General features: G+C 25.0%; 1 protein-coding gene and 1 long non-coding RNA gene across 13 annotated transcripts in view; one reads left to right on the forward strand and one right to left on the reverse strand.

Moving 5' to 3' along the window:
- LOC117179162 (ankyrin-3-like) overlaps nucleotides 1-22,882 on the reverse strand; it is a 645,468-nt gene that overhangs the window by 399,051 nt on the left and 223,535 nt on the right. For all 11 annotated transcript variants that reach the window (XR_004467875.1, XR_004467874.1, XR_004467873.1 and 8 more), the window contains exons 7-12: nucleotides 21,568-21,696; nucleotides 16,383-16,580; nucleotides 10,713-11,009; nucleotides 8,631-8,828; nucleotides 5,817-5,963; nucleotides 1,470-1,619 (exon numbers count right to left, since the gene is read on the reverse strand). Coding sequence is in view for 8 of the 11 variants with exons in the window: in XM_033370872.1 (XP_033226763.1) it covers nucleotides 1,470-1,619; nucleotides 5,817-5,963; nucleotides 8,631-8,828; nucleotides 10,713-11,009; nucleotides 16,383-16,580; nucleotides 21,568-21,696 (1,119 nt within the window). In the remaining 3 variants the exon portion in view is untranslated. The remainder of the gene's footprint in view (nucleotides 1-1,469; nucleotides 1,620-5,816; nucleotides 5,964-8,630; nucleotides 8,829-10,712; nucleotides 11,010-16,382; nucleotides 16,581-21,567; nucleotides 21,697-22,882) is intronic.
- The window catches only part of LOC117179163, a 171,185-nt gene that overhangs the window by 92,596 nt on the left and 55,707 nt on the right, over nucleotides 1-22,882 (forward strand). The gene's annotated exons all lie outside the window — the stretch shown is intronic.

A 22,882-nucleotide genomic window follows, 5' to 3' on the forward strand; every position in this document is an offset into this window, starting at 1 on the left:
TTAATTTTTAATTGTTAATCATTTAAAAAAAATTGTTTTTGTCTTTAAATCCTTTGAAATATTCAGTCAAAATTAATTTTTGAACAACAAAAAAAACAATTTTCGATTCAAAATCCTGAAAAACCTTCAAAATTTAATTTCAAAACTTCTAAATATTTTTTAAACTTACCCAAACTTTGTCAAAAATACTAATTTTTCAATTGTTATTTATTCATCCAAATATGTTTTTGTTTTGAATTTTTTAAGTATTATGTTGGAATTAATTTTTCGACAAAAAAATCATTTTTCATTTTCTGGAAATCTTAAAAAAAAATTATTGTCTTCAAAATTTTGAAATTCCTTGAAAAACTTAAAACTTTTATCTGAAAATCTTCAAAAATTTATATTTTGTTTTACATTTTTGGAAATATTTTCATGTTTTAAATATTCTGTTAAAATGTATTTTTTGAATAAAAAATTATTTTCAATTTTCTCGGGAATTTTAAGAAAATTTGCATTTTCTTAAAATCTTTCAAAATCCTTGAAAATTAAAAATTTTTTTCCCGACAATTTTCAAAATTAACATTTTGTTAAACAATTTTGGAGACATTTTATGTTTCAAATTACTTTATAATCTTTACGAAACTTCTGAATATCTCTTTAACTTAACCCAATTTTTTAAAATATATTAATTTTTTAATTGTTAATCATATAAAAAAAAAAATGTTTTTGTCTTTAAATCCTTTCAAATATTCAGTCAAAATTAATTTTTCAACATAAAAAAAAAAACGATTTTCGATTCAAAATCCTGAAAAAGCTTCAAAATTTAATTTAATTTGGTAGAAATTTTAACTAAAATTATAAATCAAAAGAGATGAATTTTCAACAAAAAAATTTAATTTTTAACTCAATAATTGAATTTTCATGCCAAAAATTCAAATTTTGACAAAACAATTTAACTTTCAACCTGATAATGTAAATTTTTTATCTAAAAAATTAATTTTCAACCAAACAATTCTATTTTTAACACAAGAAAAAGATGATTTATCCACAAAAAATGTAATTTTATATTTTTAAACCCGAAAGATGAATTTTCAGTGAAAAAAAGGTTAATTTTCAACCACGAAAGATGACTGTTTAACATGTGGATTCAATTATGGATCAGAAATTTAACATTTAACTTTTCAACCAAAAAAAAAATAACTTTTAATAGAAAAATATTTCGATTTTTTGATTGGTTTCCATAAATTCAGTTCGAATTTAAGCGAAAAAACGAGAAAAAAGAGGGATTTTTTTGCCAAAAAGGGTAAAAGAGGAATAAAAAAAAAGTGTTGAGCCTCTGAATTTAAATTATCCAGAACTTCAAGCTTAATATAAAAATTTAGAGCTTTTTAAGAATAAATCTAGGATTTAAATAGCTGAAAGCAGTGATTAAATGTAGCTTTTAAAAACATCTAATTGAAAATAAATGCATAAAAAAGAAGACGAACCTTTCCCTGAGCATCGACAGGTGCGTCTTTTTGAAGCAAAAGTCTAGCGACAGCCATATTTCCATATTTTGCTGCGAGATGTAAGGGAGTGAAACCCTTTTTAGTCGTGGCTGTAAGCGAAGCTCTGTTTTCTAACAAAACAGCCGCAACCTGAAAATAAAATTAATTAGAGTTTTTTATTTTTATTCAGAGTTAGTTCGTGAGTTTTGGGACTGAAATTGGTAACTTAAAACTTAAAATTACATTAATTAAAATAAAAATAATTTAAATTGTTTAAATTAGTCCGGCAACTGGATCGTTCAGATGAAAAAAGATTTTAAAAACTTCTTCATTTTGTATCCTGTTTTAAATCATAGATTCTGTGGCAATCTAATTCAGGGCGGCCTTTTTAAATTTTTTTAATTATGCCATTTTAAATAGTTTCAAGTTAGAATAATTGAAAACTGAAGGATTACACTTTTTTTCTGAATGTACACTTTTTAAAGTAGATGCTGAATTAGTTTGATTTAATGTTGTTACAAATTATTATTTGATCATACATTATAATTATAAATCAAAATATGGTTTGTAGTCTTTTAGAATATTCTTTGGAATAATATTTAATTGTCTTAAAATCGTTCAAAATCCTTGAAAAGCTTAAAAATGTTCACTTTTAAAATGATTTGAATTTTTCCTAAAACTAATCAAATTAATTTCTTTAAATAACAAAAACTTTTCAATTTTCCTAGGGATCTTAATAAACAATTTCATTATTTTTACAGTTTTCAAAATGCTTAAAAATATAATAAATTTTTGGTGCGAAATATTCCAAACTCTAGATTTTGTTTAAAATTTTTGAAAATCTTTTCAATTATTTTTTAATATTTTCAAAACTTCTAAATATATTTTAAACCTGCCTAAATTTTGTAAAAATCAGTAACTGTTCAATTGTTATTCAATCATCAAAATTTATTTTTGCTTTGAAATCTTTTCAAGTATTCTGTTAAAGTTTATTTTTAACAAAAAAATCATTTTTAATTTACCGGAAATTAAAAAAAAAATCTGGTCTTAAAACCTTTCAAATACCTTGAAAAGCTTAAAAATCTTATCTCAAAATCTTTCAAAATCTGAACTTTCTGAATCTTTTCAAAACTTCTGAATATCTTTTAAACTTAACCCAATTTTGTGAAAATTATTAATTTTTCAATTGTTTATTCATTTGTCAAAAATTGTTTTTGTTTTTTGATTTTTTCAAGTGTTCGGTTAAAGTTAATTTTTCAACAAAAAAACAATTTTCAATTTTCTCACAAATCTTGGAAGAACTTTTTGTTAGATTGAAACCTTTTACAATCCTCAAAAAGCTTAAAAATTTAATTTTTAAACTTATAAATATTTCTTAAACTTACCCAAAATTTATCAAAGTTTTGAATTTTTTCAAGTATTCTGTTAAAATTAATTTTTCAACAAGAAAAATCATTTTCAATTTTCCCGGAAATCTTTTTAAAAAAAATATTGTCTTAAGCCCTTTCAAAATCCTTGAAAAGCTTGAAAATTTGATCCCAAAATCTTCTACAATCTAGATTTTGTTTTCAATTTTTGGAAATATTTTAATGTTTTCGATTATTTTTTAATCTTTTAAAAACTTCTAAATGTCTATTAAACTTACCCAAATTTTGTAAAAATTAGTAAATGTTCAATCGTTCTTCAATCATCAAAATGTATTTTATTTTTTGAAATCTTTTTAAGTATTATTTTTAAATTTATTTTTTTGAATAAGAAATCATTTTCCAACATTTCCATCCCCAACATTTTTCAAAATGTAAATTTTGTTTAAAAATTTTAGAGATCTTTTTGCGATTTAAATTATTTTTTAATCTTTATCAAAATTAGAAATTTTTCAATTGTGATTCGTTCATCAAAAACTGTTTTTCGGTTTCAAAATATTTTAAAATATTTAGTTAAAATTAATTTTTTAACAAAAAAAAAAACATTTTCGATTATTTCAGGAATCATAAGAGCATTTTTTGTTACATTGGAACCTTTCAAAATCTTGAAAAAACTTTAAAATTTAATTTTAGAACTTCTAAATATTTCTTAAACTAACCCAAAATTTGTCAAAATCAGTAATTGTTCAATTATTATTTATTCATCAAAAATTGTTTTTTTTTCAAGTATTCAGTTAAAATTCTTTTTTCGAGAAAAGAATCATTTTTAATTTTCAGGAAATCTTAAACAAATTATTGTCTTCAAAATTTTGAACTTCCTTGAAAAACTTAAAACTTTTATCCAAAAATCTTCAAAAATTTATATTTTGTTTTCAATTTTTGGAACTATTTTCAAGTTTTAAATATTCTTTTAAAATTTATTTTTCAAATAAAAATCATTTTCAATTTTCCCGGGAATTTTAAGAAAATTTTTATTTTCTTAAAATCTTTCAAAACCCTTGAAAACTTAAAAATTTTGTCCCGAAATTTATCAAAATTAACATTTTGTTAAAAATTTTGGAGATACTTTGTATTTCAAATTACTTTATAATCTTTTCGAAACTTCTGAAAATCTCTTAAACTTAACCCAATTTTTTAAATTGATTAATTTTTTAATTGTTAATCATTTTTTAAAAATTGTTTTTTTTTTAAATCCTTTGAATGTTCAGTCAAAATTAATTTTTCAACCAAAAAAAAAAACAATTTTCGATTCAAAATCTTGAAAAAGCTTCAAAATTTAATTTCAAAACTTTTAGATATTTCTTAAACTTACCCAAACTTTGTCAAAATTACTAATTTTTCAATTGTTATTTATTCATCCAAATTTGTTTTTGTTTTGAATTTTTTAAGTATTTTCTTGAAATTAATTTTTCAACAAAAAAATCATTTTCAATTTTCCGGCAATCATACGAAAAAATATTGTTTTAAAACCTTTTAAATTTCTTGAAAAGCTTAAAAAATTTATCCCAGAATATTCCAATATTTACACTTTGTTTTAAATTTTTGGAAATATCTTCATGTTTTAAATATTCTGTTAAAATTTATTTTTTAAATCAAAAATCATTTTTAATTTTCCCGGGAATTTTAAGAAAATTTTTATTTTCTTAAAATCTTTCAAAACCGTTGAAAACTTAAAAATTTTGTCTCGAAATTTTTTTAAATTAAAATTTTGTTGAACAATTTTGGAGATATCTTGTGTTTCAAATTACTTTATAATCTTTTCGAAACTTCTGAAAATCTCTTAAAATTAACCCAATTTTTTAATTGTTAATCATTTTTTAAAAATTGTTTTTTTTTTGAATCCTTTGAAATGTTCAGTCAAAATTAGTTTTTGTATTGAACTTTTTCAATTGTTCTGCTAAAATTAATTTTTCAACCAAAAAATAATTTTCAAGTTTCCGGAAATCATAAAAAAATTGTTGTCTTAAAAATTTTGAAGTTCTTAGAAAAGCTTAACAATTTTATCCCAAAATCTTCAAAATCTACATTTTGTTTTAAATGTTTGGAAATCTTTTTTAGTTTTAGATTATTTTTTTAATCTTTTCGAAACTTCTAAATACCTCTTAAATTTACCCCAATTTTGTAAAAATGATTAATTTTTCAATTGTTAATCATTTATCAAAAATTGTTTTTGTTTTTAAATCTTTTGAAGTTTTCTTTTAAAATTAATTTAAAAAAAAACAAACAATTTTTGATTCAAAATCCTGAAAAAGCTTCAAAATTTAATTTTAAAACTTCAAAATATTTCCTAAACTTACCCAACTTATGTCAAAATAAGTAATTTCTCTATTGTTATTTATTCATTAAAATTTGTTTTTGTTTTGAACTATTTCAATTATCCTGTTAAAATTAATTTTTCAACCAAAAAATCATGTTCAATTTTCCGGAAATCATAAAAAAATTGTTGTCTTAAAAACTTTGAAATTTCTTGAAAAGCTTAATAATTTTATCGCAAAATTTACATTTTGTTTAAAAAATTTAGAAATCTTTCAATTCCTTCCATTAATATAAATAATTAATTATTAATAATTATAAACTAATAATTTTGTCAACATTAGTAATTGCTCAATTGTTATTTATTCATCAAAATTTGTTTTTGTTTGGAAATATTTTAAATTAATCTCTTAAAATTAGTAGAACAAAAAAATCATTTTTATTTTTCACAGGAATCTGAAGAAAATGTTTTGTCACATTAAAATCTTTTAAAAATCCTGAAAAAGTTCCAAAATTTAATTTCAAAATCTTCTCTTTTAAAATAAGTCCATTTTTTTCTAAAACTAATCAAATTATTTATTTTTTAAACAACAAATCATTTTCTATTTTCCCGGGGGGTTAAATTCCTAAAATTAACGAATTAAAATTAAAGTTAAAATTGGTAAATTACCTCTTCTTGGCCCTCTTTGGCGGCAATGTGCAAAGGCGTGTAGAGATCCTTCGTTGTCGCATCGACGTCAGCTCCGTGCTGCCGTAAAAGCATTACAATATCCACGTTTCCCAATCTAGAGGCGATATGAAGAGGAGTTTGCTCTTCCTGAAATAAATTAATTATCGCTTTTTTCATAAGACTTAAACATTGAAGGAGAAATGGTATAATAAATGAATTTTCAAATAAAATTATCAACTTTCCACTGGAATAGTGGAATTTTAAAACAAGTAGATGAAATTTCATCTAAGATGATGAATATTTAAACGAAATACTTGAATTTTTAACCTAAACGAAGAATTTTTTTAATGAGATTAATTTTCAAACAAAAAGAGTATTTTCAACCAAAAGAGGAACAAAATTTCAATAAAATAGTGAATTTTTTGGGAAATAAATTCTTTTTCATCCAAAGAAAAATCATGTTTTCAATAAAATAACTCATTTTTCAAACGAAGAATTACATTTTTAATTAACATGACGAATCTTCAGTGAAAAAAAAATTAGTCTTCAACAAAAGAGTTTATTTTTGAATCAAGTAAATTTATATTGAACCCAAAAGATGAATTTTTAACTAAAATTATGAATATTTGATTTAAATACTTGAAATTTTTCAACAAAATACAGAAATTTTAACAAATTATTTGAAATTTTAATCAAAGAAGAAAATTTTCCACGAAATAGTTGAATTTCAAGGAAGAAAAAAATTCAATTTCCAACAGAAAATGGAATAGTTAAAGTTTTAGTAAAAAAAAATCAATCTTCAACTGAAATAGTTGAACTTTTAACAATTCCACAAAATAATTTTTAACAAAAAAGATAAATTGTCAATCAAAACTTAAATAATTAAGTTTTAAATAATGATAATTAAATTTTATAGTAAAAAATTAATGTTCAACCAAAAAAATGAATTTTTAATTACAATCATCAATCATTCAACTGAAATAGTATTTTTAGCTTAAGAAAAATATTATTTTCAACCAAAAGAGAAACAATTTTTTAATAAAACAGTTAAATTTTCGGTAAATAAATTTCTTTTTCATCCAAAGAAAAAACAAGTTTTCAATCAAGTAGTTAATTTTTTAACCAAAAAAAAGAATTTTTAATTAACATGAAGAATATTCAATGAAAAAATTACTTTTCAAAAAAGAGTTTATTTTTTAACCAAGTAAATTTATTTTCAAATTAGAAGATTAATTTTTTAAAGAAAAATATTATTTTTTTTCAAAAAAAAATACAAATTTTTTACAAAATACATGAATTTTAAAGAAATATTAGAAATTTCAATCAAAGGAGATACATTTTAAACCAAATAGTTGAATTTTGAACTAGAAAAAAATTAATTTTTAAAAGAAAATGGAAACTGACGAATTTTCACCTAAAATGATGAAATTTAACTGGAATACTGGATTTTTTAAACAATAAGATTAATTTTCTTAGAAAAATATTATCTTTAACCAAAAGAGTTATAAATTTTTAATAAAATAGTTCAATTTTCGACAAATAAATTCCTTTTCATCCAAAGAAAGAACCAGTTTTCAATGAAATATCTAATTTTTCAACCAAAGAAATGAATTTTTAATTAACATGATGAATCTGTAATGATAAAAAAATTTATTTTCAACAAAAGTTTTGTTTCCTCAAACAAGTATATTTATTTGCAACCTAGAAGATGAATTTTCAACTGAAATTATGAATATTCAATTGAAATACTTAAATGTTTAACCAAAAAGATGCATTTTTAAATGAAAAGATTATTTTTTACTAAAAAATGTAATTTTTTAACAAAATACATGAATTTAAAGGCAATAGTGGAATTTTTAACAAATAAGACAAATTTTCAATTTAAAAAAATATAATTTTTTAACCCAAAAATGAATTTTTAATTGAAATAGTTGAATTTTAAACCAAAAAGACGAATTTCCAACAGAAGAGTCGAATTTTTTATCGAGAATGGTTTTTCAATGAAAAAAAAAAAAATTTCTACGATGTTTGATCATTTTCAAGCCAAAAAGACGAATTTTCGAAAAAAAAAGAATTTTCAACAGAAAAAAATTAATTTTCTACCAAAATAGTTTCATTTTTAACTAAATATTAAAATTTGTAATTAAAAAAAATTATTTATAAGCCAAATTTTTTAATTTGTCACAAAAAGGGGAATTTTGAATCAAACAGATAAATGTTCAAACCAAAAAATGAATTTTTAATCAAACAATTGAATTCTAAATTATAACCATTCGAATTCAATCCAAAAAGGGAAATTAAAAAAAAAGTGCGTTTTTAATTGAAATACTTGAATTTTAAACAAAATAGACGAATTTCCAACAGAAAAGTCGAATTTTTAATCAAGAATGTTTTTTCAGTCAAGAAAAAAACATTTAACGATGTTGGGCCATTTTCAAGCCAAAAAGACGAATTTTCTACAAAAAAAGTTGGATTTTTAACAGAAAAAAATTAATTTTCTAACAAAATAGTTTCATTTATAACTAAATATAAAAATTTTGTATTAAAAAAGATTAATTATTAACTCAATTTTTCACAAAAAAGGGAATTTCTAATCAAACATTTGAATTTTCAGATTTAATTTTGAGAAAAAAAGTTAATTGTTAACCAAACAGTTGAATTTTAACTGAGAAACATTCAAATTCAACCTAAAAAGGAAAAAAAATTTAACAAAACAAGTCAATTTTTATTATACATATTTTAATAAAAATGGTTATTTTTTTTTTTTTTGACAAAATTGTTCAGGAAAACGGAAGGATGAAAAATTAGAATTACCCTCGCCCTGGCGTCGACTTGGGCTAAATTTCTTAAAAGTATCCTAATGATGTCAGTCTGATTTGCTCGAGCTGCGAGATGAAGAGGTGTTTCACCTCGAACTGTTCGAACGTCTGGACAAGCTTCGTGCTGGAGTAAATAAATTACGATGCTCATGCTACCCATGAAACTAGCAACGTGTAAAGGCGTCAGTCCCGACTGGAAGAAATACAAATTGTCAGAACATTCTTTCTTCAATTACATTTTTTCTAAAAAAAAAAATCTCCTTCACACCGCTGGGAAGCGAACGAAAAAACTTCCGATTGCCGGTCGGATATTTTTCCCTTAAGCTACTAGAGAGATCGAAAAAAGACTCTTTTTTTTTCAGAAATACACGCATCATTTTGCCAGGTGTTAAAAGTCAAATTTTGCAAGGAATCTGTATGTGTAGTTTAACTTTGACCCTAGTACTTGAATTTTCAATTAAAAAAGATTAATTTATAACAAGATAATTAACCTTTTAACCAACGAGATAATTTTTCAACTTAAAATATAAATCTTTAACAAAAAAAGTGATTTCTTGAGAAAGCGATTCAACCAAATGTTTCAAACAAATTAGACAAATTATCAAGCAAAGAAGAACGATTTTTAACCAAAAATTTGCATTTTCATACAAAAAATGAAATTTTTTCTATAACAAATGAAGTTTTAAATCAAAAAGATAAATTTTCAAAAAAAAAACTAGTTGAATTATCTGTTGAAAAAGATTTTAGTCGAGTTTTCACAATCAAGCTAAGAATTTTTTAACAAGAAATAATTTTCTACTAAAAAAAATTGAATTTTCAATCCAAAAAGACAAATTTTTAACCAAAAAGGATGACTTTTTAACAAAATTGTTGAATTTTCTAGCAAATAGGTGTATTTTTATCAAAAAATATGAAATTTATTTTAAAGCAAAAGAATTTTTTAATTAAAAAAAAAGTTGAGTTTTCATCCAAAAAAGGTTCCAGTTAAGTTAACTCAGTAATATCAAAAATTGAATTTTTGAAACAAAAATTAAGTTTCTGCGAAAAAAATTGAATTTTGAATCGAAAAAGACGAATTTTTTCAGCCAAAAAGGATGAATTTTTAACAAAACAGTAAAATTGTCTACCAAATAGTTGCATTTTTATCAAAAAAATATTTAATTTCTGCTAAAGAAAGTAAACTTTAAAAAAAAAGACAACCTTTCAAAAAAAAAAAAGAGTTGAATTTTCAACCGAAAAGTTAACGAAAAAATGGAATCTTCTATTAATTAAAATAAATTCTGAGATTCTCATAAATTCTCAGAGAATTTATGTATCGGTTATATTCTCGGTAATATTCTCATTCTCGTTACCGCTCTCAAAGTAATATACCCGGCTCAGAACTCTAACTGCGCCAAGCGTCAGTCTACTAGCAACAGCTGCTGAAATTGAGGGTAAAAAATCGTGGGGTATGTAACACCCAGTGAGCACTTACTGAGTGAAAAAGTAATTTTGGAACCATTTTTTTTGAAAATTTAATGACATTTGTTTACTTTCTAACGTAAGTATATAATATTCAAGTGAAAACAGACTGTGGATTTGTTAAATAAAATATGATTGTTAAAACACAGTTATATATGTCTCCTTTTTCAATTTCTTGTATTTTTATAGTATTACATGTCAAAGTAATTTTTTTTATGAAAGTACACTATTTGAAAAGTATATTCCTAAATTTTCAGGTAAAAATGAATAAAATTGCGTGAGTTATGAACTTTTAGGTAAAAACCCCCATTTTTCACTTTTTTCAATAATTTTTTTAACAAACTTAAAATAAATAAATAGCTATAAAATCAACTCTAACTTATAAAAGATACCTTAAGCTATATCGGATAATTTTATTGTGACGAAATATTTAATAGGGGTTAAACAATACATGATTAAATACGCTGGGGTGTAAAACACCCACTCAGTACTTTACCGTGATTTTTACTATATATGCACTTAGATGGTTAGGGTTCCCAGCGGCAAAAAATAAGCCTAATGGACAGTTTGTAAATATAAAAAATTATGAATTAAAAAAAAAAAGGAATAGACTCACCTCTGTCGTGGCTTCGATGCTGGCTTTGTGCTTGATGAGCAATTCGACAATTTTAAGCCGGTTCTTTTTGCAAGCAATATGTAGAGGAGTAAATCCATTGAGTGCTCTGGCATTTGGGTCGGCGTTTCTGTCGAGAAGAAGCTTGGCCACGCGGACGTGACCACAATGAGAGGCTACGTGCAGAGCCGTTAAATAATCGACTGTGACTTCATCCACAGGTGCCCGGTGGTAGAGGAGAATCCGGGCCGCATCCACATGATCTCCTTGTGAAGCCATGTGTAGAGGAGCGAGGCCATTCTAATATGTAAAACCAGATCAAATGGACAATTAAACTACTCGCTTGAAATCAAACTCATTCTTCTTTCATTGAAAGAAAAACAATAAAAGCTGGACCGATGATAACTTGGCTTTGCGATAAGATTTACAGTCATCACAGTACCTATTGTCGTCAAAAAAGGTGAATAGGTGACTATTATATTTTTGGTGTTTAGTTCAAAATTTTTAAATTGTTTGAAAGTTTATTTATTTTATTGAAAATTGAACTAGGTTCTTAAAAAAGTCACCTTTTTTTTGGTTTAAAATTAACCTCTTGGTTTAAAAAATCTATTTCCATTGATGGTTAGTTCTTTTTATAAAAAAAAAACCAAAAAAAGTATTATATTTCTTTTTCAGAATTAATCTGAATTCAACTATTTTGTTAAAAAGTCATATTTTTTTGTCGAATATTAATACTTTTTGGATCGAAAATTCTCTTTTACTTTAAAAATCGTCTTTTTGGGTGGAAAATTCAACTATTTGCTAAAAAAAATATCACCTTTTGGCTGAAAATTCATCTCTTGGTTAAAAATTCTAGTATTTGGTTGAAAATTTAACTGTTTTGCTTAAAAGTCATCTTCTTTGGTTAAAAATGGATCCTTTTTGATGGAAAGCTAATAATGACTTTTTAAACAATTTTCAATTTTTAAAAAAATTTAAATTATTTAGGCAATTATTTATTTCCAAAAAATGTGAAAAAGAATAGTATTTTCTTATTGAAATTGCAATTGTTTGTCATTGTTTGGAGTGGCAAATTTTTATGAAAAAATTATGTAATTATTTAAGTAATGATTTATTGTCTATTTTCAAAATTTCTCAAAATTGAGACAGAGATATCAAGTTTCTTTTTACATTAGTATTTTTTTTAAATTTGTTTCTTTCTAAGGATTATTTTTTTAATTCGAAATTTTTTTAATTCAACAATAATTTTGTTAAAGTCACTCTTTTTGGTTGAAAATTTCTGGTTTTAATTATAAAAATTCATCTATTTTAGTGGAAATTGTATCTTTCTTGAATAGAAATTTAACTAATCTTTTTATTTTTTGTTTGAAATATTCATTTGCGATAAGATTTACAGTCATCACAGTACCTGTTGTCGTCAAAAAAGGTGAATAGGTGACAATTTTTTTCTAAAATAAGTGACAAATAGATGATAAACAAATATTAAATAAGACAAAAAAGTTTTGATTTGTTGTAAACCGAAAAATGCCCAGAAGTTTTTTTCTTTGATTAAAACGGCCACCCTGAAAATGGAGTATTTACATTTCCACTGAGAATTAATTTTCAATTTAAAAAAGTAAAAACTATTTTTTACAAAACCCTTTAATTGTTTACAAAATAGTTAAATCCGTTACCAAATTGTTGATTTATCAAACGAAAAAGGTGAATTGTCTGCATTTTTAAACCATAAAAGTTAAATTTTTAACCAGAAAATTAAGCAGATGATTTTTTAACTGAGAAAAATTAATTTTCAATTAAAACAACAACGATAAAAACGAATTTTGCACAAAAAGTTGAATTTTATGCCAAATTTTTTAATTTTTAACAAAATAGTTTAATCCTTAACCAAAATAGATAAATCTTCAATTAAGAAGATGCATTTTTAACCAAAAAGAGATAAAATTTCTACCAAAAAGTACATTTTCTACCAAGAAAAAATTTTCAATCAAAAATGAAAAATAATGTTACGCAAATTGTTGAATTTTCAACAAAAAAGTTTAATGTTTATTTAAAAATTTTATAGTTGATATTTACACTACAAAATTTTAATAAAAAATAAAAAACAGTTAGATTTGACCAAATAGTATATATTTTCAACGTGACTAGATTTTGACCAAAAAAAGTTCATTTTCTACCAAAAAAAGACAAATTTTCAACGACAAAAAAAAAACATAATTTTTTAACCAAAATGCTGAATTTTTAACCAAAAATGGAGTAGATAATTTTCATTGAGAATGAATTTTCAACAAAAACAAAAACGAATTTTCTACAAAACAGTTTAATTCTATACCAATTTGTTGAATTTTTAAGGCAAAAAGCCTAATTCTCTATCAAACAATTTAATTTTAAAAACAAAAATATGAAATATCAACAAAAATGTTAATTTACAATTAATCAGTTAACTTTTTAAACAAAATATTCGAATTTTTAGTTTAAAAAACTTGTTTACAACAAAAAGAATTTTTAATTAAATTTTTTAGTCAAACAAAAAACGAACTTTCAACTACAATTATGAATCTGCAACAAAAAGAAAAGGAAATTTAAAAAAATTCGTTCAACTTTCAACCCAAGAGTGGAATTTTTAATAAATAATTTTTTTGGTTCCAAATTGTACTTTTTGGTTACAAATTCTACTATTTAGATAAAGATTTAACTATTTTACTGAAAATTATGGTCTTTATTTAAAAAGTAATCGTTTTTGGACAATAAAATTATATTGTTAGGCAGAAAATTAAGGTTTTCTAAATTGAAAATTCATAATTTTTGGTTGAACATTCATCTTTTCTTATTGAAAATTAATTCTTTTTCTTTGAAAAGTCTATCACCTTTTTTTTTGTTTAAAATTAACCTCTTGGTTCAAAAAGTCTATTTCGATTGATGGTTATTTCTTTTTGTCAGAAAAAAGTATTATATTTCTTTTTCAGAATTAATCTGAATTTAACTATTTTATTAAAAAGTCATATTTTTTTGTCGAATATTAATACTTTTTGGATCGAAAATTCTCTTTTACTTTAAAAATCGTCTTTTTGGGTGGAATTAACTACTTGTTAAAGAAACTACTATTTGTTAAAAAAAATATAATCTTTTGACTGAAAATTTATCTCTTGGTTAAAAATTCTAGTATTTGGTTGAAAATTTAACTGTTTTGTTTAAAAGTCATCTTCTTTGGTTAAAAATGGATCCTTTTTTATTGAAAGCTAATTATTTTTTTTTGAAAAAAATTATATTTTTATTTCATAACTAATCTAAATTCAACTATTTTCTCAAAAAGTAACCTTTTTTATCAAAATTTCAACTGATTTATTAAACACTTGTATTTCTAGGTATAAAATCAATCCTTTTGGTGTAAAAATCCTGATTTGTTAGAAAAGTCATATTTTTTAGTTGAAAATTCGTCTTATTATTGTTACTGTTTAGCAATTTCAGACTTCTTTTTCATGCTAATAATTACTAATGGACAATTCGAATATTTATAATGACTTTTTAAACAATTTTCAATTTTTAAAAAATTTAAATTATTTAGGCAATTATGTATTCCCAAAAAATGTTTTCTTCTAAAGATTATTTTTTTAATTCGAAATTTTTTTTAATACAACAATAATTTCGTTAAAGTCACCCTTTTTGGTTGAAAATTTATGGTTTTAATTGTAAAAATTCAACTATTTTAGTGGAAATTGTATCTTTCTTGAATAGAAATTTAACTATTCTTTTTATTTTTTGTTTGAAATATTCATTTGCTTTATTTGAAATTTCATTTTTGTTGAAAAAAATGCAACTATTTGGATTGAAATTCAAAAATTTTGTATAAAAGTCATCCTTTTTGGTTAAATATGCAACTGTTTTGTTGAAAAATCGTCCTTTTGAGTTAAAGATAAAACAATTTTTGTAAAAAATCTCCTATTTGATTAAAATTTACATTCTCGTGTTAAAAAGTTAACTGAAATCATTTTTGGATGGATATTCAACTATTTTTTGTTCTAGAAAATTTGTCTTTTTAATTTAAAAATTAATCTGTTTTAGTAGAAATTGTATCTTTCTTGAATGAAAATTTAACTATTTTTTGAAAGGTTGTCTTGTTTGTTTAAAAAATTCATTTGCTTTAGTAAAAATGCCTTCTTTGTTGAAAATAAATGCAACTATTTGGTTGGAAATTCAACAATTTTGTTAAAAAGTATTTTTTTCTGGTTTAAAATTCAAATATTTCGTATAAAAAAACAACTTTTCGTTTAAAATTCATATTTTGATCTTAAAAAATCATCTAAAATCTTTTTTGGATGAAAATTCAACTATTTTTGAAAGAAATTTTCTTTCTCCTTTCAAAAATTCATTTGCTTTGATAAAAATTTGAATCTTTCTTGGATAACAATGAAACTACAGAGTGGCCGTTTTAATCGAAGGAAAAAATTCCCGGTCATTTCACGGTTTTTTCCCGGTTCGCAAAAATTTTTCACGGTCAATGAATTTTTTAAAATCGAACTCTATTCTAAACATTTTTCCATTTAATGTAATAAACAATAAACAACAAATTAAATTTATATTCAAATTTTTGCAGAAAATTCGTCTTTTTGACTTCAAAATATTACACCTTTTTTGAAAATTAATTAATTTGGTAGAAAATTCGTGCTATTTTATTGAACATTAGTCTTCTTCGTCACAAATTTATCCTTTTTTTTATTTTAATATTTGGTTAAAAATGCATATTTTTTGTTTAAATGCATTTTGTTTTAAATTATCCTTTTGGCCTAGGATTCAACTTTTTTTAAAATTCGTCTTTTTAGTTGAATTCAACTGGTTGAAAATTAGCTTTTTTGTTGAAAGATGATCTAATTTAGTTTAAAATTCATCATTCTTAATTAAAAATTAATTTTCTTGACTGAACGTTTTTTTCTGGTTTAAAAGTAAACTGTTTTCTAAAACACTCGCACTTTTCATCTTGAAATCTGAATTCTTTGGTTGAAAAATCCTTTTTTAGATAATAAATATTTTTTGTCAAAAAAAATCATTTTCTTTTTTGAAATTTTAACTATTTTCATGAAAAATCGCCTTTTTGGTTGAAAATTAATTTTTTTACCGAAAAATGTATCGCTTCTATTTTATTTCAACACTTTTTTTTATTCGCAAATGGAACTGTTAAGTTAAAATATTTTGTTGCAAAAAAAAACAACTATTTTGTTAGTCATATTTCTTGGTGGAAAATTCAACTTTTTCGGGAAAAATTCGTTTTTTTTTTTTTGTTGAAAATTCATCCACATGGTAGCCAGATCATCTTTCTTGGATGAAAATAAACTTTTTCTTTGAAAATTCAATTGCCTTTTTGCTGTGAAAATTTAATTATTTTGTTAAAAGTTGAACTATGTTTTTAAAAATACGTGAAAAGTCATATAGAACTTTATACACTTCAACTTCAGTTTATAGAAAATTCCCTGACTATTTCAGATTTTCCCTAACATTCTCTGACATTTCCAGACCAGCTTTAATTTCCCAGACGTTCTATAATTTCCTAACCAGAAGCAACCCTGTTAAATCTTTTTTTATCTTCTTTCCTCTACAATTCCGGTCTTAATTTTTATTCTGGACGTCCTTTTTAGGCAGGAAGAATTCTAGAAATAATATTATCTCGAGAGATTTATTAACCTTTGATTTTGAACCGATTGGTGCTCCTTTCTCTATAAGGATGTCGACGACTTCGTGATGTCCGGATCTTGCAGCGCAATGAAGTGGAGTGAGGCCATCTCTCGTTTTTGCTTCGATGTTTGCTCCTTTGCTTATGAGAAGATTTACCATCTTGACCTTTCCCCATTTAGCTGCCACGTGCAAAGGCGTAATATTGTGCTAGAATAGGACGAAAAAAATTATTCGCGCCTACAAAAAAGGTTCCGTAGCCTATTTAAGATATTAATTATGTCGTTATGACCTCTCCCTCTTACGTTTTCCCTCCCCTCTCTTATTTCACCTCTCCCCTTTTACTCCTCCTCTCTTCTTTTACTCGTCCTCTCCTTTTTTACACCTCTCCTCCTCTCTTCCACAGCCATAACATTACCTCTTCTGCTCACCCGCTCTACCTAATTAGCCGCCTTTTCACTTCCTTCACTACCTTTCCTCACTTTCAATCATGTTCCACACTACTCCTCACTTCCTCTTTTACTCCTTCTATTCCCCCCTCATTTTCTCTCATTTAACCTCAATTCCTCTACTTTCTCATCTCCTTATTTCTTCTACTTCCCTTATGCCCATTTCCCCTGACTTCCCATCTCCTTATTTCCCTTACTTCCTCTTCCCCTCTCCTCCCGTCACCAACCATCAAATTCCCGCAACTACAAATCCGCACTACCCTACTAACCGTCCCTTAACTTCTCTCACTAACCTTCATCACATTCAATCAGTTTCAATCCCCTACTACTTTTCACTTCCTTTACTACACCGTCTTAATTTCCCTTCACTTTCTTCAATTTTCTCTAATGTACAGTGAATTCCTCTACTTTATACTCCCCTTGTTTCTCCTAGTTCCCTTCTTTTTTATTTTCGCCGACTTCCCATCTCTTCATCTCCCATACTTCCTCTTCCTTTCTTCTAATTTTCTACTTTCCTCTTCTCCCTTCACCAACCATGAATTTGCAGCAACTACTCACCTGCATTACTATACTAGTCGTCCCTTCACTTCCTTCACTACCTCTCCTCACGTCCAACCATTTTCCCCTCTACTTCTCACTTCCTCCACTACACCACCTTAATTTCACCTCACTTCCTCCAACTTCTTCTAATTCACCCTTAATTTTTCTCTTTTCTCCCACCCTTATTCCACCTACTTCCCTTCTGCTCATTTCCCCTAACTTTATTTCCCATACTTCCTGTTCTTTTATTCTACTTTTCTGGTTTCCTCCTCTCCCTTCACCAATCATCAAATTCCAGCAACTACTCCCCTGCACTACCCTACTAGCCGTCCCTTCACTTTCTTCACTACCTTTACTCACGTCCAATAATTTTCCACACTACTTCTCACTTCATCCTATACTCCTACTTTTTTCCCCTCACTTTCTCTATATTTTCTAGTTTACCCTCAATTCCTCTACTTTCTCCTACCCTTATTGTTCTTACTTTCCTTCTGCTCATTTCCCCAGAATTCTCATCTCCTTTGTTCCCCTATTTTCTCCCCCCTCCCTTTCCCTACCTACCCAACCTCACATTTCCGCACACTTAACCTACCCTCCTTTTTCCTACGTTTTTCTTAATTCAACTGCGCTAATTTTCCTTTGCTCTCTCTACCTTCCCATCCCTCATTTCCTCTCACTTCACCTACTTCCCCGCCCTAATTTCTCTTCATTTCCTGGCACTTCTCCGTATCATATTAAGATGTCAATTAAGTTGTTCAAACCTCCACTTATATTGCCATACTTTCCCTCCCACTCTCGCAATATTACCTTCTTCCCCTCTACTCACTTCACCAACCTTCCCCTTCCATAACTTCTTTCTCTACCACTTTCTCCTCTTCTCGCTCCCCGAGAAAATAATAGCCCCTTATTACTCCTAGTTTCTATCCTCTCATTTCACCACAATTTTCCCACTTCCCCTCCCATTATTCTCCCTTATTATTTTTAAAATAAAAAAAATTGCAAATTTAAAGAATTAAAAATTTTATGTGGTCACGGTACACAGCGCAATAAGAGCTGAAAAATGGGGAAATAGAGTGATTTTTTCACGAAGAAGCGAAAAATTAAGGGGAGGATTTGAAATAACTGAAATTCTTTCATATCCTTTGAAATTTTTCTGTGTCATTCATATACCTTGTATTGTTCAAATCTGTAGAGATCCATTGAAATCAATTATAATTCATTCCCCAAAGTTCTGTAGAAATTCTTCAAATGCGAGTTTAAGTCCCGTAAAATTCCTTGAAGTTGTTGAAAATCGTAATTAAACACTCAAATTTATAGAAATCATTTGAATTTCCATTAATATAAATTAGATTATTTATTAAATTTATTTTTCATGACACATGCATGATTTCAGCCCTTTTCGACGCCTATGAAGCAGGGCTAAATCTCTACTTGTTACTACCTAGGGAGTGAAAAGTGAAGTCAGAGGTGAATAATAAAAATTATACATCTATGAGCTCCAATTTTATGATAATCAGCCCACTCATTGTAATAACTGTACCGAAACTTTGTTTGCAGATAATAAAATTTTGATACAATTTATGGAAAGTTACCATATATATATATGATTAAATTACCGTAAATTACCAACAATTTCCAACAAATTTATAGAAATGTTAAAATTGAGTTTTGGGTAATTTGTTTTAAGATACCATAAATTACGAAAAAAATTGGTAAATTTCCGGAAATTTCTAAATTTCTATATGAATGTTTAAAATTGAATTGTGGATAATTTATGATAAGTTATCATATTTACCTGTAAAATTACTTTGAGAGAATTACTTGAGTTACCATAAATTACCTTTAATATTACCATAAATTATCAAAATAAATTGTAAATTACCATAAAAACTTATAAAAATGTTTAAAATCGATTGGTGGATAACGTATGGTAAGTTATCATATATGACTGTAAAATTACCATAAGTGACCAAAAAATTTCCATAAATTATCCATAATTTATAGACATTTTTAATGGAACTTTAGGTAATTTATCTCAAGTTACCATAAATTACCTTCAATATTACCATACCTGTAAAATTACCATAAGTGATCAAAAATTTAAGGAATTTTTAAATGGAATTTTAGGTCATTTATCTTAATTTAGAATAAATTACAAAAAAAACGTAACTGTCATATATAACATATATAACTGTCAAATTACTATAAGTGACTGGAAAATTTCCATAAATTTCCATAATTTATAGACATTTTTAAATGGAACTTCAGGCAATTTATCCCAAGTTACCATAAATTACCTGCAATATTACCATAAATTACGAAAAAAAAATCGTAAATTTCCGGAAATATATATAAATGTTTACAATGTAATTGTGGATCATTTATGGCAAGTTATCACATTTGCCTGTAAAATTACCATAAGTGATCAAAAATTTAAGGAATTTTTAAATGGAATTTTAGGTCATTTATCTTAATTTAGCATAAATTACAAGAAAAAACGTAAATTACTACAAACGTATAAAAATATTTAAAATTGAATTGTGGATAATTTATTTTAAATTATCATATATAACTGTCAAATTACTATAAGTGACTGGAAAATTTCCATAAATTTCCATAATTTATAGACATTTCTAAATGGAACTTCAGGTAATTTATCCCAAGTTAGCATAAATTACCTTCAGTATTACCATAAATTACGAAAAAAAATCGTAAATTTCCGGAAATGTGTATGAATGTTTAAAATTGAATTGTGGATAATTTATGGTAAGTTATCATATTTACCTGTAAAATTACCATAAATGACCGAAAATTTCTATAAATTTTCCATAATTAATAGACATTTTTTAATGAAATTTTAGGTAATTTATCTCAAGTTACCATAAATTACCTTTGAATATTACCGCGAATCACGACAAAAATTCTTGAATTTCCGGCAATTTATAAAAATGTTTAAAATTGAATTGTGGATAATTTATGGTAAATTATCACATATACCTTTAAAATTACCATAAATTACCAAAAATTTCCATAAAATTCCCATAATTTATGGACATTTTCAAATTAAATTTCGGGCATAAATTACCTTTAAAATTACCATAAATCATGCTTCCTTTAATCGAAAACTAATATGAGCTGAAATCATGACTGTATTTCGAGAAATTTCTGAAATCTTCCATCTTTAATAAAAAATATCGTATGGCCAGGGGATGGAGAGACTTTTTTTCTCCCTAGGTACAAAATATACTATTAAAAACCCATCTATATAAAATTAACAATTAATAACAAAAATGAATTAAAGACAATTTTTTTAAAAGGGGTTTCCTGAAACACTTTGATTCAGTCCAAAAAACCTAAAATCAGTGAAACAACTATCCAGAAAAGTTGTCGCATAGCTTAGCAATTTTTTACAAATTTATTAAATTTGCTATAAACAAATAAGTGAGTGAAAATGGATTCGTGGGGAATCACAGTCACTTGTCAATTGATTCGCACTAAATTTCAACAATTTATAGACAAACCCCGTTTTTTAATTGAATTCGCGAAAGCTAATAGTCATCCAATTATAACTAATGATTGTTTAAACAAAATTAATTATCAAGTGTACTTTCTGGTTAATTTTAGACGTAAAACTTAGTTTTTTCAACGCAATAAAGTGTAAATAAATAACTTCTAGGCATTTAGGGAGCTCAAATGACAATGAAAAATTTTGAATGTTAAAAACAATTGTTTAAACAAATTTTTATTACCCTATATATATTTTTAAAAACAAAAATTTCCTTTCTTTAAAATAAAAGCAGCCTGTTATTTAGGATTAGACAAATTTTCTGGACAGTTTTTTTTTAATCCTTTTTTTCATTTACTTTATTAAATTTAGGAAAATAAACAAAAAACTTTTTTCAAAATTGACCATGGCAGAATTATACGAAGCAGAAATCGCTTCTGAATATCAATTCATCCACGGGCATTCTTTTTGTGCGACTGTGGTGCCCTAAGCGCGCATCCGCGTCACTGGCTTGTTATTTTATAATATTTAAAAAACATAGACTATTTAAATATCCATAATATTGCATTTTTAATCATTAAAAAAATTATAAACATTTCGAAACGAGTTTAATAATTTAAAAATATAGGAAACACTGTGAACCCTGTCTAAAAAATAAATGGCAAAAGAAACATTTTTCTGATTTGATAAACTATATTCTTACCTTGGCAGCGAAATTGACATCCGCTCCTCTGTCATATAATAAAGATGCTATTCTATCGTTGCCATAATGAGCAGCAATATGAAGCGGTGTAAATCCACTTTTCGATGTCACATCTGGATTGTGATCGTTCTAATAAAAAAAAATATTTTTTAATATTTTATAATAGCGGCAAATGCAATTTTGATTATTGAAACGAATGTACAGAATTTCTAAAAATAAAACCAAGAATCCAATGTCCAAATTTGGAAAATCACCATAAAATTTTACTTGTCAAATTTGAAAAAAAAAGGTAACCTTTTTTCCTAAAAACGAAAAAAAAATTCTGTTTTGGACAAAAATATTTTATTATTATCAAGTAAAAAAAATTCAATAAATAAATAAAATAAAAAGCAGTAAAATAAAAAATATCCGAGCAGGCAGGAACAGCAATAAAACCACCATGCTCTCTTCCTGGCACCGGAGATTTTTCAGGACGTTATTAGACGTTAAAAAAAGATTAATTGTCAATACAAAAAAATTAATTTTCAACCAAAAGTATGAATTTTTAAGGAACATTATTAATTTTTTACCAATCCAGATTAATTTGATACAAAATACATGAATTTTCAACTAAAAAACATATAATTTTAACAAAAAAATAGATCAGTTTAATTTTAAATCAGAAAATAAAAACAAATTTTCAACAAAACAGTTTCACTATCAACCAAAGAAACTAATTTTTAACTAAAATTATGAATCTTCAAACAAACAAAAATTAATTTTTAATAAACTAGTTCAAGTTTCAACAAAAAAGTTCATTTTCAACAAAAAAAAGATTAACTATCAATAGAAAAAAATTAAATTTCAACCAGAAGTATCAATTTTTAAGGAATAGGATTAATTTTTTACCAAAACAGATTAATTTTGTATAAAATACATGATTTTTTCACTAAATATATAAATTTATCAAGAAATTTCCAAACAAATAGCTTAATTTTTAACTAAAAAGATACATTTTTAACACACAAAAAAATATTCAAATTTCAAATAAAATAAATGATTTTTTCACTAAATATATAATTTCATATATAAACAAATAGTTCAATTTTGGACTAAAAAATATATTTTTTAGACAAAAAAATAGAATAGTTAAAGTTTCAATCAGAAAATAAAAACATATTTTCAACAAAATAATTTCACTATCAACCAAAGAAACTCACTTTTAACTAAAAGTATGAATTTTCAACAAACAATCAAAAATAATTTTTAACAAACTAGTTCGAGTTTCAACAAAAAAGTTTATTTTCAACAAAAAAAGATTAATTTTTAAGGAAAA

This window comes from Belonocnema kinseyi, chromosome 8 (genome assembly GCF_010883055.1).
Source record: "Belonocnema kinseyi isolate 2016_QV_RU_SX_M_011 chromosome 8, B_treatae_v1, whole genome shotgun sequence".
In the NCBI taxonomy this organism is placed as follows: Eukaryota; Metazoa; Arthropoda; class Insecta; order Hymenoptera; family Cynipidae; genus Belonocnema; species Belonocnema kinseyi.